Source organism: Mesoplodon densirostris, chromosome 14 (genome assembly GCF_025265405.1).
Source record: "Mesoplodon densirostris isolate mMesDen1 chromosome 14, mMesDen1 primary haplotype, whole genome shotgun sequence".
Taxonomy (NCBI): Eukaryota; Metazoa; Chordata; class Mammalia; order Artiodactyla; family Ziphiidae; genus Mesoplodon; species Mesoplodon densirostris.
The window spans coordinates 72685301-72701929 of record NC_082674.1 but is presented as its reverse complement, the minus strand read 5'-3'; the positions used below and the strand labels follow the sequence as shown (position 1 = coordinate 72701929).

Sequence of the window (16629 nt, the reverse complement as noted above, 5' to 3'; positions counted from 1 at the left end):
GTAGTGGAGGCTGTTTTTTGTGGGACTGATGTTACACTGCAGTGCTACTCAAATTGTGGTCCACAAACCAGCGGCATTGGCATCACTTGGATAGAAATGCCCAGCCTTGAGCCCCATTCGAGACCTTCTGATTTATAATTTCTGCGTAGGGGGTCCAGGAGGCTGCATTCCAACAAGATCCCGCAGTAATTCACATGCACGTGAAAATTCGAGAAGCTCAAGAGAGGGTCTTTTCTGGAAACTGAGGCCGAGGAAATTGACCCTGCTGGATGTCACAGATAAAACTGAGCTGGATTCACCAAAGCCCTACTTAGTCCAATGATTTTATTCCCCCACTAATTATTGTCAATTGTCAGGGCCCCTTTCAGAAATCTGAATTGAGCAGAAGACAGCTAGCAAGTGTAGAGTCAAAATGGAGGTCGTTAGAAGTTGTGAAGATATCTCTCTCCCAAGCTTTGGGGAGTGGAATCATTGCCATCTTTTGTACTAGATCGAACCCGGGCCCCCTGCATTGGGAATGTGGAGTCTTATCCACTGCACCACCAGGGAAGTCTCCCATTTATTTCTTAAACTTTCCTATATTTATAATGATATAATTACAATTCAGATTCCTGTCTTTTTTCGTTTGAATTAGGTATGGACTGTCAAACTATTTTTTATTGTTGTTGCAGAATCCTGGCTTTTATTAGTTCTCTTTACCTCTGTGCATAATTGTCAAAAGGGTACTTCCTGTTTAAAAAGAAACTTAACGTATTTTTATACCTTTTGTAAAAAGTTGTCCATGTCAATTTAAATGTTATTGTTGCAGTCACAAAATCTTTAGGAAGACAAGCAGAGATTTTCAGAAGTCTATAAAGACTCTCACATAACAGGGCAACAATGGATGACCTCCACATGTCTGACAGTCTTCTGTTGGTAGAAATCACATCTCTAAGGATAATTTCTAACTAAAATATCATCTGCTTTACCGCAGTTGCTAAGAAATAAGAAACCCTGACAGTGGTGTTCTCAGAGCTTCCTACCTTATGACGATGTCACGAGGTGGATGCCCGTGTTCTCCCCTACTGGCAGAGGACAGAACTGAGGCGAAGAGATGTGAATAATTTGCCCAGGGTGACACTGCTAGTGAATGGCGTAGCCTGATCAGAGCCCATGCATATTGACTCCAAAACCCACTCTGACTTACATGGTCTCTGTTTACACCATACCCAGAATACGAATGACCCCTGTGGAAGCTGCAGGCACACTGTGAGGGGGCCACTGTGTATGGATGGGCAGGTCATTCCTCACACAGCCACTGAGGGGGTTCACGGGGGCATCTGGTATCTGCGTGGGGCTCTGCTCATCAAGCATAATCAGCTGTAGCCACCCCGAGGACTGGGAGCCTTGGTAATTCACAATGAGCACCACGTGGGTTAGTGACTTCTTTTTCTTTAAACCAGTTTCCAGTTTGACGACTTCTTTCCCTGTCTGTCTTGTTAGGACTCTGCACTGCCCCAGAAGGAGAGAGAAAATGAGCACATTCCAGGTGAGTAGAGCTTGCCTTTCTTGCTGTTAAAAACGCCGTTTTTGTACTCAGGTTGGACACAGGTTTTCCTCTTTTTTTTCTTTTTCTTTTTTTTTTTTTGATTGGAGTATAGTTGATTTACAATGTATTAATTTCAGGTGTACAGCAAAGTGATTCAGTTATACATATATATACATATATTTTCAGATTCTTTTCCCTTATAGGTTATTACGAAATATTGGGTATAGTTCCATATGGGTTTTCTCTTTCAAGGAGAGTCTAAGCATATGAGGACCTGAGTGTGCCATGTGTGCTTTTTTTAAAATTCCTGTTAAATTTAATTGGTTTCGGTTTTAAATTTTGTTTTATTTCATCATTTTTTTATTTTACAAGTAAAAGAAAAATTAAGGGAAATGAAGGACATCTTCCAGTCTACTGCTTACCTGCTTACAAATTAGCTGCTTTTCTATTTCTGTAATCTTCATCATATGTATTCATGGATGTGTATTTATATTTATAACATAGATACAGTTTTAAGTTGTTTTTTTCATTTAATACTAGCTAACATTCACTTTTAATTGCTTTATCATGTTCCTGCAAACTTATGCACCTATTTTTTTTTTTTTTCTGGTATGCGGGCCTCTCACTGTTGTGGCCTCTCCCGTTGCGGGGCACAGGCTCCGGACGCGCAGGCTCAGCGGCCACGGCTCACGGGCCCAGCTGCTCCGCGGCATGTGGGATCTTCCCGGACCGGGGCACGAACCCGTGTCCCCTGCATCAACAGGCGGACTCTCAACCACTGCGCCACCAGGGGAGCCCTGCACCTATTTTTTATACTATTCTTTACTCACAGACATTTAGTTTAAAGACTTCTCCTGTTTTAGGAGCACTACAGTGACAGTGTTCCTGATTTAACCTTTTTCTCAAAATATCTGTTCTGAAGAATATTGCCCCTTTTTGCCCTTAACATAGTAGGTTTAGGTATTCAGAATTTAAGAGGTATGTTTTACATGTGGTGCCTTGGATGTTTTTTGGTAGAATATCCAAATACGGCAGAGCACAGCAGGATCAAACTGCTGCTTCACGCAGAAAAAATAATGTATCGTTAGAAGTTTTCTCACAACCAGAGTTAGATTCAGTCTTCCCCATGCTTGAGTCAGGCCCTTTGTGTATTTTATTTACTGGTTTGTTTCTTTTTCCATCTTATATTTTTTTTCTAATCAGAGTAATACATGACCTTAGTTTAAAAAGTCCAGTGGTACTTAAAGCACTTGTCACTGCATAGACAGCTCAGAACAATTGTATAAAGAGGTGCTTGGTTTCATCTTTGTTTTAAATATAAAGAATCGGGGTTGTGAAAAAAGGAGGAACCAACTCAGACTCACCCAGAAAACCAAGGGTCTGGAGTCAGAGTATTGCATTCAAGCGAAAGACAGAAACGGGGAAAGAGAGAGTTTTCATTCAGAGACCTGGCATGGCCTTTTGGTTAGTTTCCACATATAACACTCCATCTCAGCTGGTTCCCAACTCAATGAGAAAGCAGGTGCCATCAAATACTGCCAGGACTAAATTGGTAACTGTTTCTGGGGCACTTGGCAATAATAATTAAACAGTGAAAGCCTTTTAGTTCAGGATCCAGTGGTTAGAATTCTAGGGAGTTTACTTATGAGTTGTCTGAGAGCCCCAGGTAAATACACAAAGCTTTCTCTTTCATAGCTGCACGTCCGGTGAGGCTGAGGAAAGTCAGTGTGTGGCATTGGCAGGATGGAAGGAGGGGGTGCTGGGAAGTCTGCACACCTCACAGGAGCCGGAGCAACTTCCCATCCTCCTCGTCTCCTCGGGGCTGCCCCTCTTCCACTGGCCACTGGGTATAAGATTGAGGTGGTGTTGTTTGTCGTAGGAGGCGGTGACCTTCAAGGACGTGGCCGTGGCCTTCACAGAGGAGGAGCTGGGGCTGCTGGACTCGGCCCAGAGGAAGCTGTACCAGGATGTGATGGTGGAAAACTTCCGGAACCTGGTCTCAGTGGGTGAGGACAGCCTTTCTCTGCGAGTGTCTTTGTGACCTTGGTGTTTCAAGGCTTTGGGCCTCTTGAGGTGGTTCCCTGAGTTTGGGGACCAGACTTTTGCAATTCCTGTGGGACACGAGAGGATGTCTCTGGTCTTTCTAAACAGTGTGTTTCAGGTCCTTTTCAATTATTTTGTAAAAGAACTGTAAGTCGACAGTATCTTGCTGTACCTTGTGTATTCTTTTTCAGATTTCCCTCCCTGCCATTAGTGGATCATAAAGCCAATTTATTGAGCCCTACGTGTGATTTTTTAATGAAATAAAATAGTATAGAAAATATCAGAGTTTCTTAGGAAGAGTACAGCACATTGCAGCAGAAACTCTGGGCGATGGCATGAGTGGTGTGAGAGCCAGTGGGAACAGATTTCATGAAAAGAGACATTGGTTAGATATAGGTCATTCAAGCTTCGTTTTAGTAATGTATACTTTTCTACCTGTGTATCTAGGTTGTGAAATAAATGCTGTTTCTTCAGTGGGTCGTGATACAAAGTTTGAAAAACACAGCTTTCAATACCTTGAATATGCCGTTGGAACTCAAATTTCTAGTAAACTTTCGCTCTAGCCCGTTCATGTTAACTTGTGACTTTGCATGTTCTCATTCTTCAAACGAGATACAAAACATATAGAAAGAGAAGAGAGGCTTTGGTTGATGAATTCAGCAACCCAGATAGAAATTTAGGTGAGAACCAAGCAGTCGTGAGTTCCTATGGTTAGCTCTCTATCTGTTTTGCTTCTCACCAGCCCTGTGCTGTCCATCACCTGGTCCCAGTTGGAAATCTCTTTCCAGGATTATTGCATAGTCTTTGTACTGGTCACCTGTTGCCACCCTTCTCCTCCCACAGTTTGTTCTTTAGGTGGCAAAGTGATCTTTTGTAACTTTAAGTCAGGTTATGTTCTTGTTTCAAAATTCTCTTGTGGCTTCTTTTACTTAGAATAAAAACCACTTAAAGTGGCTTCTAGAGCCTTCTGTGGGCTGCTGTTCGTTCTCCACCACCTCCCTGAATACACCACCTCTCCTCCCTCTTACCCTATCTTTTCCAGACCTGCAAAGGATGCTTCTGCCACAGAGCCTTTTCCTTGTCCTTCTCTCTGCCTGGAATACTCTTTCACCTGTAATCTTTTAGGCCTCTACTTCTTTCAGTCAGTCACCTTAAAGATGAGGAGGTGGCTGTCCTCTGACCACCCTATGGAAAATACAGTCCTCTCTTTCTTACTCTCTCTGCCCTGCCTTGTTTTGTCTCTAAGCGTTTCACTCATGTACATTTTGTTCACCTGTTTCTCACCTCTCTTTCTTCCACTGGAGGGTAATCCAGGAGTGCAGGAGGAATTCGGTCTGTTATATGTTTATTGCTCACTAGCCTCAGTGCTTAGCATAGTCTTGGTACATGACAGGAACTCTTAAATATTTCTTGAACAAACGAATGAGTTAATGGATAGGGAAATTAGCCTTCCATGAAAATAGCTAGTAGGCGGTGAACAAATCTGAGTGAATAAGGGATATTGCTAAATGTTTTTTTGTCTTCAAATGAATTCCTAGCCTAATTCTAACTTCTCAGGTGCCCATGATGTGTGTATGTGTGTGTTTGCCTTTCTGTACAAGTTGGCCCTCATCAACTTGCACAAAAAATATATGTATAGAACCTGTAATTATAACCAAACTGAGTAAAATGCTTTCCCTGTGACTTTCCTTGAGCTCTTAGTAGCAGAGCAAATTCATTTGGGGAGGAAATACTGTTTTGAATGAGGATTCTTATGTCTACTTCTTAGGTAACCCTCCCATAGAAGGAAAGAAATTTCTATTTCCTTATCCCTTATACCAGGGGAGAACAGGTCTCAGAAAACAGCCAGCTGGTGAGTTAGCCTTTCCCTTAAAAGATTTGCCCCGCTGCGTCCCATTTGCCTCCTCCAAAGCCCACCTCACTAATAAGAAATCGATCTTTGTTAGCTCTACAAACATTTTGTGTGTGTGTGTGTGTGTGCGCATTTGTATGTATCTTGTAGAAGGCATTTTAGATAATGTCACCTTGAGTGCTCTGATCATTCTTTAATAGTTTCTAGTCTGTTTCTTCTCAATACTTATCACAGGCTATGGAATTTATTCCCAGCTCACTCATAAACCCCATTCTTCACTTTGGAACTCATTCTTGTTAAAGACCAATGTATCTGTGTCCAAAAATTTTCCATGCTGTTTTTAAACAGACAGCATTCTTCCCTAGCCTCTAAATTTTGACTCCTGCTTGGCAGGGGGAGTGGAGGAACATACTAGGCAGCACAAATGCCTCAGAAGGATCCAGTGCATAGGTCTTCATGCTTTTTTTTAACCCCACTGATTCTTAGACCCTTTTTTAAAATTAATTAATTTTTGGTTGCACTGGGTCTTCGTTGCTGCATATGGGCTTTTCTCTAGTTGTGGTGAGTGGGAGCAGCTCTTCGTTGTGGTGCGCAGGCTTCTCATTGCAGTGGCTTCTCTTGTTTCAGAGCACGGTCTCTAGGAATGCGGGCTTCAGTAGTTGTGGCAAGTGGGCTCAGTAGTTGTGGCTCACGGGCTTAGTTGCTCTGCGGCATGTGGGATCTTTCCGGACCAGGGCTCGAACCTGTGTCCCCTGCACTGGCAGGCAGATTATTAACCACTGTGCCACCGGGGAAGTCCCGGTTTTTAGCCCCTTTCATATCCTCCTCAGCACTAACCCCCTTGGTGTGCTGCCGCCTCGGGTGCAGCCTTTCAACTTAAGCAAAACTGTACTTTCCAGTCCTTTTCCTGTATCTGATACCTGACTTGTAAAAGCTGTTTCGCTTCTCTGACTTGGTTCAAACTTAACCTGGGATTCAGAATTGTGGAGAATCCTAGAAATCAAACTGAGTTCACCTGTGCATGCATTTCTTGAGCCCTGACTAACTGCTAGGCACTGTTAAAGCTGTGAGCACAGCAAAATGCTTGTCTTTATTGATACTGTGTTATGGTAGGAATGACATGTAATTTTTGAAAGATGATTTAAATAGTATGTCAGAGTAGTCATTTGGTTTTAAATGGGTTTCATTCATGCTAAGTATTTGGGAGTTTAACAGACCATCTCTTGGTTTCTGTTAGTATATAAACCAGAGAACTTCATTTGTCGTGCGAAAGATAAGCTGAACCATCCTGAGGTTCATTAAAGTCTCATACTGTGGCTTAAGTGTAAAATCTTGAATCTTTGAACAAAGCTTTCACGTGTCCACATCTCTGAATTCTCTGTCCGATAGAAGAAAACAATCAAAGTGAGTTGAGGGCCGTTCAAGACAGAGGATCACGTGAAGAGCTTTCCTTCTGGCAAATCTGGCAACAAATTGCAAATGACTTAACCAGATGCCAAGACTCCATGATAAATAGTTGTCAGTTCCGCAAACAAGGTGATTCCCCCTGCCAGATTGGGGCAGGACTCTGTTCAAATTTCTGAAGATGAGAACCATATATTAAATGATAAAGCAGGTGATCCCAGTAGTACTGGAAATCCAAGGTTTGCAACTTTGAGAGCCCAGGATTCTTGGAGGAAAACTTCCTTGGCTGAGTCACAGAATTATCAGAATAGACACCAGCAAATTTCCATGAAAAATAAACTGTGTCAGTGTAAAGAGGATGTTGACACCATCAGTTGGATTTCACATCACCCTGATGCTCATGGAGTACACAAGGGTCAAAAATCTTACGGCTACTGTGATTATAGAAAAGATAGCACGAGGGTTTCAACACTGGATCAGAATACTATGATTCACACAGGACAAAAACCTTACCAGTGTAATGAATGTAAAGAAACCTTCACCGATCTCTCCACCTTTGATCTTCACCAGCAATTACACTCAAAAGAGAAGTCTCATGTGCAGTGAGTGTGGAAAAGGCTTCCATTACAGCTCGGTTCTTCATATTCATCAGAGAGTTCACGTGGGAGGAAAACACAGTGAGTGTGATGAGTGTGGCAAGGAGTTCAGTCAGAGCTCACAGCTGCAGACTCCTCAGAAAGTCCACACTGTAGAGAAACCATTCAAATGTGGGGAATGTGGGAAAGGCTTCAGTCGTAGGTCAGCACTTACTATTCATTGTAAAGTCCACACGGGAGAGAAACCTTATAATTGTGAGGAGTGTGGGAGGGCCTTCAGTCAGGCCTCTCACCTTCAGGACCATCAGAGAGTCCACACTGGGGAGAAACCATTCAAATGTGACACATGTGATAAGAGCTTCAGTCGGAATTCACACCTTCAGTCCCATCAGAGAGTCCATACGGGAGAGAAACCGTACAAATGTGAGGAGTGTGGGAAGGGCTTCATTTGTATCTCAAATCTATACATTCATCAGAGGGTCCACACAGGAGAAAAACCCTACAAATGTGAGGAATGTGGGAAAGGCTTTAGTCGGCCTTCAAGTCTTCAGGCCCATCAGGGAGTCCACACTGGAGAGAAATCATACATATGTAATGTGTGTGGTAAAGGCTTTACTCTGAGTTCAAACCTTCAGGCACATCAAAGAGTCCATACAGGAGAGAAACCATACAAATGTAATGAGTGTGGGAAGAGCTTCAGGAGGAACTCCCATTATCAAGTTCATCTGGTTGTCCACACAGGGGAGAAGCCTTATAAATGTGAGGTATGTGGGAAGGGCTTCAGTCAGAGTTCATATCTTCAAATCCATCAGAAGGCCCACAGTGTAGAGAAACCTTACAAGTGTGAGGAGTGTGGGCAGGGCTTCAGTCAGAGTTCACGACTTCAGATCCACCAGCTGATCCATACCGGTGAGAAACCATACAAATGTGAAGAGTGTGGGAAGGGATTCAGTCGTAGAGCAGATCTTAAAATTCATTGCAGAATCCACACCGGAGAGAAACCGTATAATTGTGAGGAGTGTGGGAAAGTCTTCAGGCAGGCCTCAAATCTTCTGGCCCATGAGAGAGTCCACAGCAGAGAAAAACCATTCAAACGTGAAGAGTGTGGGAAGAGCTTTGGTCGGAGTTCACACCTTCAAGCCCATCAAAAAAGTCCACACTGGAGAAAAGCCATACAAATGTGAGGAGTGTGGGAGGGGCTTCAAGTGGAGCCTGAACCTCGACATGCATCAGAGGGTCCACACAGGAGAGAAACCATATAAGTGTGGGGAGTATGGGAAGCACTTCATTCAGGCCTCAAGTCTTCAGTGGAGAGAAGCCGTACAGATGTGACAGATGCAGTAAGGTCTTCAGTCGGCCTTCACAGCGACAGTCTCATCAAAGAGTGCACACAGGGGAGAAGCCTTACAAGTGTGAGACCTGTGGTAAGAGCTTCAGTTGGCGCTCCAATCTAACAGTTCATCACAGAATCCATGCTGCTGATAAATCCTATAAAAGTGATAGGGGTGGTAAGACCATCAGAGAGCCCACACACGAAAAAAGTTGCATAAAATGATTAAAACAAAAACAAAAACAACTCAGGTGTCATGTGAATTCTTCCAGTCATCAAGTTCAAAAGAAAAAAAAATCATTTGTTTCATTAAAGTCGGTGTTTCAGCCATAGCTCAACATGTCCCAGTAGTCAGGAGGCCACACGGCAGAGAACTCTGGTAAATGGTGTAGTAAATTTGAACTTTGACCTCTATTAAATATTAGGGGAGAAGCCTTAGTGTGAGTTTTAGCAGGCCTTGTACAAAAGTATGATGAACATGCCAAAATTTATGCCCATTACAATGTAAATTCCACGAATGCAGCGACGTTTGTTCTGAATCTACAGTCTGAACATTGTCAGCTACTTTGTAGGTGCTCGATATTTGTTCAGTTAATGAATGAGGAAAAACTTTTTGAAAATTATGTTGCAATCCCCTCCAAAATTTCATAAAAATTTGTATTCAGAGCAGTTAACCTAAATCTGGCCTTAAAAGTAATTCAGGGAGACAAAAATTTGAAGTGTTAGAAAACCACTCAGTATTGCAATTTGTAATATTAATGTGGCATCGTCCTGTTATGATGAGCTCCATTTGTCTCCCCCCAGCCTCGCTTCAAGTTGGATCTTATCTTGGACTTTGTCTATCTAATATTCTGTGAATCTTATACAGTACAAATTTGGTTATTTTTTGTGACAGTATAGACTTACTGAAAATGGATTGTTCATCTTGCAATACAGAAAACATACTGTTGACCCTTTTTTCAAGAATGTCAAGGCAGAGGTTTAAGTGTCAGAAAGAGTTACTAATGACAGTGACAGAGGACAAACATTTCTTAGTAAATGAACTGATCATTGGTTTCTTCTTCACCACATTTCCGTCTAGGTTTTGATGTGATTGTCTCCCAAGGGTTTTAGCATTACTTTCATCAAGACTTCTTAAGTAGAAAAAAGAGGCTGTTTGAAGTAGATTACTTTTGTCAAGTTCTCTATCTCCTTACTCCTCTCTGGCCTGAGATAAAAAGAAAAAAATTATTTGTTGAAATTTGGTAATTTCATCAAACATACTTATTCAATGACTGACTTGCACACTTTTTCTAGCGGTGGATTGCAAAATTGATTTTCAAAGTGAAGTTGCTGAGTACATATCAAAACATAGAACGTGCGTCCCTTTGACATAGAAATCACAGAATAGGACCTTATAATTAGAAAATTCAAATAGAAAAGGTGAGTAGCATGTCAATGTTACTAAATTTTGTAAAAGTGAAATATTCAATAGGAATGTCTTTATATTTTAAGATACTTAGGTAATAACAGGTCTGTTAAAATGATGGCTTAAACTTAATGACAGAAGCATGTAACAGTTTAATGTATTTTAGGTAGGTACATCACATACCTTAATCAAACATGTATGTGTGTGTGTTAATGCATCCTATCATCTGTAAAGGGATATTCACCCTTATGTAAACAGTGGCAAGATTTTCAGGGATTTTTTCCACATTTAACTTCCATATTTTAAATTTTTCATTGAGCATCAATTTTCCAGTAAAATACTGTTATTTTTATAGTAACATAGGTAGTAAAGTAATGTAAAATATAATATTAAAAATTACTAAGAACGTATTAATCCCTCACAGTAAGAAATCCTATCATCATGAGGTATACATATATATGGTCAAAATTAAGGAATAGACCTCTAGAAATCAGTTATAAAAAGAAAAAATGTATATGGTTATTCAAAGATACAGAATATTAGTCAGTGTAACGGTATATTTATAATTAATGCATTTGAAGTTTAGGATAAATCCATGCAGCCCAGAATATTCTGTTTTAATTCCAACAGTAGAAATTTACACATCCTAGTTCTCCTCATCAGGCTTCCTTACTGGGTGAATGGATGGATAGCTCGGGGTACCGGCTTGTCCTTTCAAGTGCTTGGTCTGACTGGAGAAGTAGCTGGGTCGTTCCAGACACTATGACACAGAGAACCATTAGCTGTGGGAAAAAAGGAATTTACCCCCCAAAAAACTTTTTAAAATTGTTTACAAAGTAACAGTGATTGGGCAAATCCTGAAGATAGAGAGTGGAAATAGGTAAGTTTTAGAGGTAAAATTTATCAACGATTCCCTAAGGAAAAATGTGCATAGGGAAGAAACCTAGAATGATGGGAACAAGTTGTTAAGGAGGAGGTTTGCATACCATTTCCTACTTCTTAGTCATTTCACTGATGTTTAACACTTACTTGGTTAAAGGGCTTTACTCAGCAAAAGATGTATTTAATGTGAGAGGCAGGTTTCCAAGATTGGTTTCCTAGACCACACCTTCACATGTGTAGGTAAAGTCCATGCTACCTCAAATTGCATTGCATTAGATGTCAGAAATCCTAGGGCTTTCTTGTTTGGTTTGGTTTGGTAGATATCAAACCACCAACTCTCAAGGTAATTTGTAGTTTAGTGAGTTAAGTCAAGGGCTGGAAAACTACCTCCTGTGAGCCCAACCTGGCTCATTGCCTTTAAAGCTTTATTGGAACATAAAAGCTCTTTATTGGCCCATCCATTTATTTACCATCTTTGAGTGTTTTCCATTGTGCTGACTGACAGTGTTCAGTGGTTGTGACGAGCACTGATGGCCCACAAAACCTAAAATATTTACTTTCTGGCCCTTCAGAGAAAAAGTCTGTTGATCCCTGTGGTAAGCCCAAAAGGTTTGTCTCTGTAAGTGAAAGACCACAAGTAGAGCAGAACTTAGACTTGGTTCAGTGAGGATTCCAGAGAGGTTTCCTTTTTGATTCTCATATCTGCCCTTCTGGTTGACCTCGTTCTTTAGTTTGGTTCAAAGACAGTGGTAGCAACTAGGGACTACCTGTTTCTTTCTTCACATTCAATGAAAGAACTGCTCTTCCATTCTTAGTGTTGAGTAGTTCACAACTCACTCCCAGTGCATGGCTTCCTCTAACCTTGACTCCCATCTATGCTAAAGACTAAATCTTTAGCTTTGTATCCAGTTCCATTGGCCTTTGTAGGGCCTTCAGTTTCAACTCCCAGTTGATAGCTTGAGCTCGAAATCTATTTTTACCGTTGGGGATTTTCTGTCTTAGCTTTGAGCTTGGCTACATAGCAACACTTTGGGGGACTTGTTATAATCAGCATTTCTATCTTTCTTTCCTTCCTTTTTATTTATTTATTTTTTTAAGGGGATCCAAAGTCAAATTCAGTCAGTGGCTGAATGACAACACATTGATTCACAACCTTGTAGATTGTCTTATGTCATAGGGCATCAGTGGGAAGGAGTAGAATCCTGGAAATTTGAGGTGGAAATATATGGGCAGATTCCAACAAAGCTGAGGCCTGTGACCTCTGACCTGTGACCTCTTAGTTGAGCCTGCTGTGCTATTAGAAGGAAGTCTGCCTCTACTCTGAGATAGTTTCTTTGCAGGGGTCTGTGGATCCTTAAGACTTGCCTCCACTACCTCTCGTTTTTCCAGACCTAGTAATCAGACTAGAGTCCTTGAAATGGGGACGGGAGCAGGGAAGGGGTGGGTACCCACCGGGTATAAAGGATGACCATGAGGAGACACTATCTGCTAAAATAAGGAATTTTATAATTTATATCAATAGAAACCTGAGAAATAATGTGTGTGGATTTTGTAGGTATTGAAGCAGGTGGGAGTAATGTAATATTGGGTTAGGCTGGATTTGTTGATACGAGTGCATTCAACACCCATTCCAGACTCAGCGTGTTAGCTTGGCTACCTGGGAATGCCTTCAACAGTTTGCTCAAATGACTGAAACCTGTACCCAAAGTTAGCGTATGCTAAAGTCAAAATGCCAGGACTTGCTAAGTATGTTGTAGCAAAATTTCTTGACGTTGGCATGACTGACATTTTGAACTGGATAGCTCTTTGTTGTTGGGAGCTGTCCTGTGCAATGTAAGATGGGTCAGTGGCACATACTCTTCCCTGCCACCCTAGTTGTAACAATAAAAAGTGCCTTGAGGGCTTCCCTGGTGGCGCAGTGATTGAGAGTCCTCCTGCCGATGCAGGGGACACGGGTTTGTGCCCCGGTCCGGGAAGATCCCACATGCCAGGGGGCAGCTGGGCTCGTGAGCCATGGCCGCTGAGCCTGCGCGTCCAGAGCCTGTGCTCCGCAACGGGAGAGGCCACAACAGTGAGAGGCCCGCGTACCGCAAAAAAAAAAAAAAAAAAAAAGTGCCTTGATACATCCGTGTGCACCAGCCACGTGGGGCTCATTCATAACACAGCTCCTTAAAGAAAAAAGTCTCAAGGGGCTTCCCTGGTGGCGCAGTGGTTGAGAGTCCGCCTGCCGATGCAGGGGACATGGGTTCGTGCCAGGGCCCGGGAAGATCCCACATGCCGTGGAGCGGCTAGGCCCGTGAGCCACGGCCACTGAGCCTGTGCGTCTGGAGCTTGTGCTCCACAACGGGAGAGGCCACAAGAGTGAGAGGCCCGCGTACCTCAAAAAAAAAAAAAAAAAAAAAAAGTCTCAAGACACTGCCACATATTTCCTGGGAGGGGGGACCAAAAGTGTCCCCAGCTGAGAACCACCACTGTAGAAGGTTTACAAAGGCATAGGAATGCCAGACCACTGGAGTGGATTTATCACATAAGATCTGCTCACCCAAACCCCCTGTGTGCCCTGGGAGGGCTCAGAGGACACTTCCTTTGCCAGAGGTTTAAGAAACGTATTGGTGAGGGGAGCGTTAGCAGTCTTGGAATGCTCTGTAGCTGCTCTTCTCTGCAGGCCAGGAATGAGAGGGAAATTATGTCATCATAATGGACTCCCTAAATTCCGTGAGGCTAATGGGATCGTGGGGCATCATCGGTCAAGTGGAAACACTTCATTGGCAGAGATAAAGTGAGCGTGTTTTTCACAATGAACAGCAAAATGAAAGGGCTCATTAGAATGCTTTGATACACAGAGATTTTTTATATTTGCTCATGTGCTATCTCTAGGGCTGAAATAAATGGGAAGTCTACTAATAGCCTACTTGATTTGAATCAGGAGAAAAGCTCTAGGTCTGATGAACATGTCTGACCGGAATCAACATGGGAGTTGTGCTCCCTCAGCCAATTCGATAACATGAGTCAGTTCCCATTTCCAGAGCATCTTGAATGAAGGGCAGGCCGGGTCCCCTTGAGGGAGGATATACCCTGGTTTACTACCAACTATCCCGAGGGTCCTTTCTTCTCCCTGGAAGGGATAAAACAGCTGAGGTAGAACAGGAAGAGACAAGCAGCACTCCAAGCTCTGCTGGTCAGGGTCACCCTCCAGCGTCGCCTTAATGCTCAGAGCCACACACACCACAGGGAGCTTGGCTCCAGATCAACGACCACGCAACGGAGGTTCTGGAACATTTCCATATCTCGGGGGACCTCATTTCCACGTGACTCTCTTTCATATTCCCCTTTGTCACAGAAGGCTAGGTCGAGTGGTCCGGGTGAGATCTCAGCTCAGGCCCAAGGCTCTCAGACCTCAAAGTTCTGGTCCTGCAAGGGCCCCTGTCCTCTCTTGAGACCACTCCTGGCTCTCTCTGCCGAGAAGGAGCTGCTGGCAGTACGTCCTCTAAGAGTTGAGGTCCATCGTGCAGACCCTGAGAAAGCGCCTAGGAAAAGGCTCCACCTTCTTGTTGACGTCAACAGAGGTCAACGCCTTTGGTAGTGCAGGGCGTGTCCCATCGGATGTAACTGAAGAGCCATTAGGTCAACCAGCACATGTGTGCGGCCCCTTCCCTTAGACTCCTCTGGGCCCTCGTGACATAGGCTCAGAAGACTGCCAGCCTCAAGCCTTACCTCTTCCAAGGGACGGCCACAGCGTCTTCCAGGATCTTCTGTCCCATGAATCTCAGTTGCTGTTTGCAACTCAAAGGAGAGAAAAGAGCCTGCCTGCGGGGTCTCTTCGGGATGGGGCCTTCTACCTCCTCCTCCTCGTCCTCCTCCTCCTCCTCGTCCTCCTCGTCCTCCTCGTCCTCCTCGGGGTGATCTCGGATTCCACATTGCCCATCAGCTGGGCCATGGTGAGATGAAAGACACGGCAGCTGAAGCCCTCCAGGACGCCGCCCTTCACGTGCTGCTGGAGGATCTCCAAGGTGGGGAAGACCCGGCAGCAGGCCATGCACCTGAAGCCAGTCTCCATGGTCACCATCCAGTCCGGTGTCTTGGCCCTGGGTCTCTCCTCGACGGCAGGTGACCCTGATGGGCTGCCTGGCTCTGCCCTTTCCTCATACTCTTTCTCCTCCCCAGTGGGCTCACTGTCAGACAGGAGGTTTTCGGTGGACACATCAGAGGGGCAAGTGCCTACTGTGCACGCATCCTCAGGAAGGGTCACTTCTTCTATCCTCAGCTGCTTTTCAGGCAACTCCAAGGGTTTCTTTGTCTTCCAGGAGACAGCGACACCCTTATTCACTTGTACCTGCATGTAGTATATTTTCATGCCCCTTTCCTCTTTATCTGGGTGCAGATCGTTCTTACAGGGTGAAGAGGGTGAGGAGGAGACACAGTGTAATGGGGGAGCGGTCTCCCCTTTTTCCTGAACCTGGGCTAGGGGTGCGGTAGGCTGGGCAGTGTCTCGATGTGATCTCCGGTTTCCTGAAAAAGGAAATTAAAAACATAATAACATGCATGGGCCATGCCGGAAGCTGAGGGAGCAGGTTTGGTAGACGAGAGAGTGACGTTTGCATGACGTAGCTATGTCGTGAGCTTGGTGTCTGTTGGCCGTAGGAGGCAGTGGTGTATCTGCTGTCATCTGTGCGCTTTTCATCTGCGGGTTGGGGGATACTGGAGCAGTGTCTGTATACACGGGTCTGGAGTACAGTGGTGAGGACTGTGGTATGTGAGGGATGCGGCTGGATGCATGTATGACGAGGAGTGTGAGTTTGGGAATATCAGTGGTGCATTCCTTGTGGAATGGGGCTGTGGTGCAGGAGGAGAGTACTGTGGATTACGTGCTTGGGGTTCATGTGTGCACTGAGAAGGGCTGTGCCTGGAGGGCGCATGTGTGTGTGAGCTGTGTGGACCTGAGCTGGATGGTAATGCTCTGAGGCTGGAGGTATATGATGCAGAACTCTGTCCTTCTCTGGAAGCAAAGGCAAAGAGAAACCCTACATTTTCCTCTGAAGATGCTTAATCTGGTCCCTCTTCCCTCCACCTCAAGCCCAGACCTTTCCGGCCCCTGCTCCTGGACTTCCCCACCATGGTAGTACCAGGATTCACACCCGCCCCCCACCCCTGACTCAGCTGGGATCCACGCCCTCGGAACAGCTCAGCCATCCTGCCCAGGCTCTTCCACAGAGCCCTCATCACCTCTGATGACCCTGGGTTTCCTCTCAGCCTCCCCGGGATCTGTGTGCCTCCTGCCTCACAGCCAAGCACCCCCTCACCTGGGGAGCCCCGCGCCCTTACCGGCGTGAATGAGCTTGCGCGGAGAAGAAGCACAGGAGAAGTGTTTAGGGGCAGAGGAGACCTCCCCTGCCCCTGGGCTGCAGCCTTGGGCCACCACAGTGGATCCAAGCCGAGGGGGATCCTCTTGTGACTTCGAGATTCCTGAGGGAGGAATGAAAGGCTCAGGGTGGGTTCATCAGTCCTCTGTCCACAAATATTTACTGAGTGTGTGACACGTGTCAGGTGCAGTGAATACACACAGTTGAGAGTGTGGTTCCCAGTGGA

The 16629-nt window shown here is 44.4% G+C and overlaps 1 protein-coding gene across 1 annotated transcript in view; it reads left to right on the top strand.

Annotated features, from left to right (window-relative positions):
* LOC132502212 (zinc finger protein 234-like) overlaps positions 1-16629 on the top strand; it is a 258802-nt gene that overhangs the window by 235180 nt on the left and 6993 nt on the right. The window contains 9 exon segments of the mRNA XM_060118061.1: positions 1483-1528; positions 3408-3544; positions 4173-4268; positions 6829-6992; positions 7312-7423; positions 7425-8571; positions 8573-8743; positions 8796-8859; positions 15223-15229. Of these exon segments, the coding sequence (XP_059974044.1) occupies positions 1483-1528; positions 3408-3544; positions 4173-4268; positions 6829-6992; positions 7312-7423; positions 7425-8571; positions 8573-8743; positions 8796-8859; positions 15223-15229 (1944 nt within the window).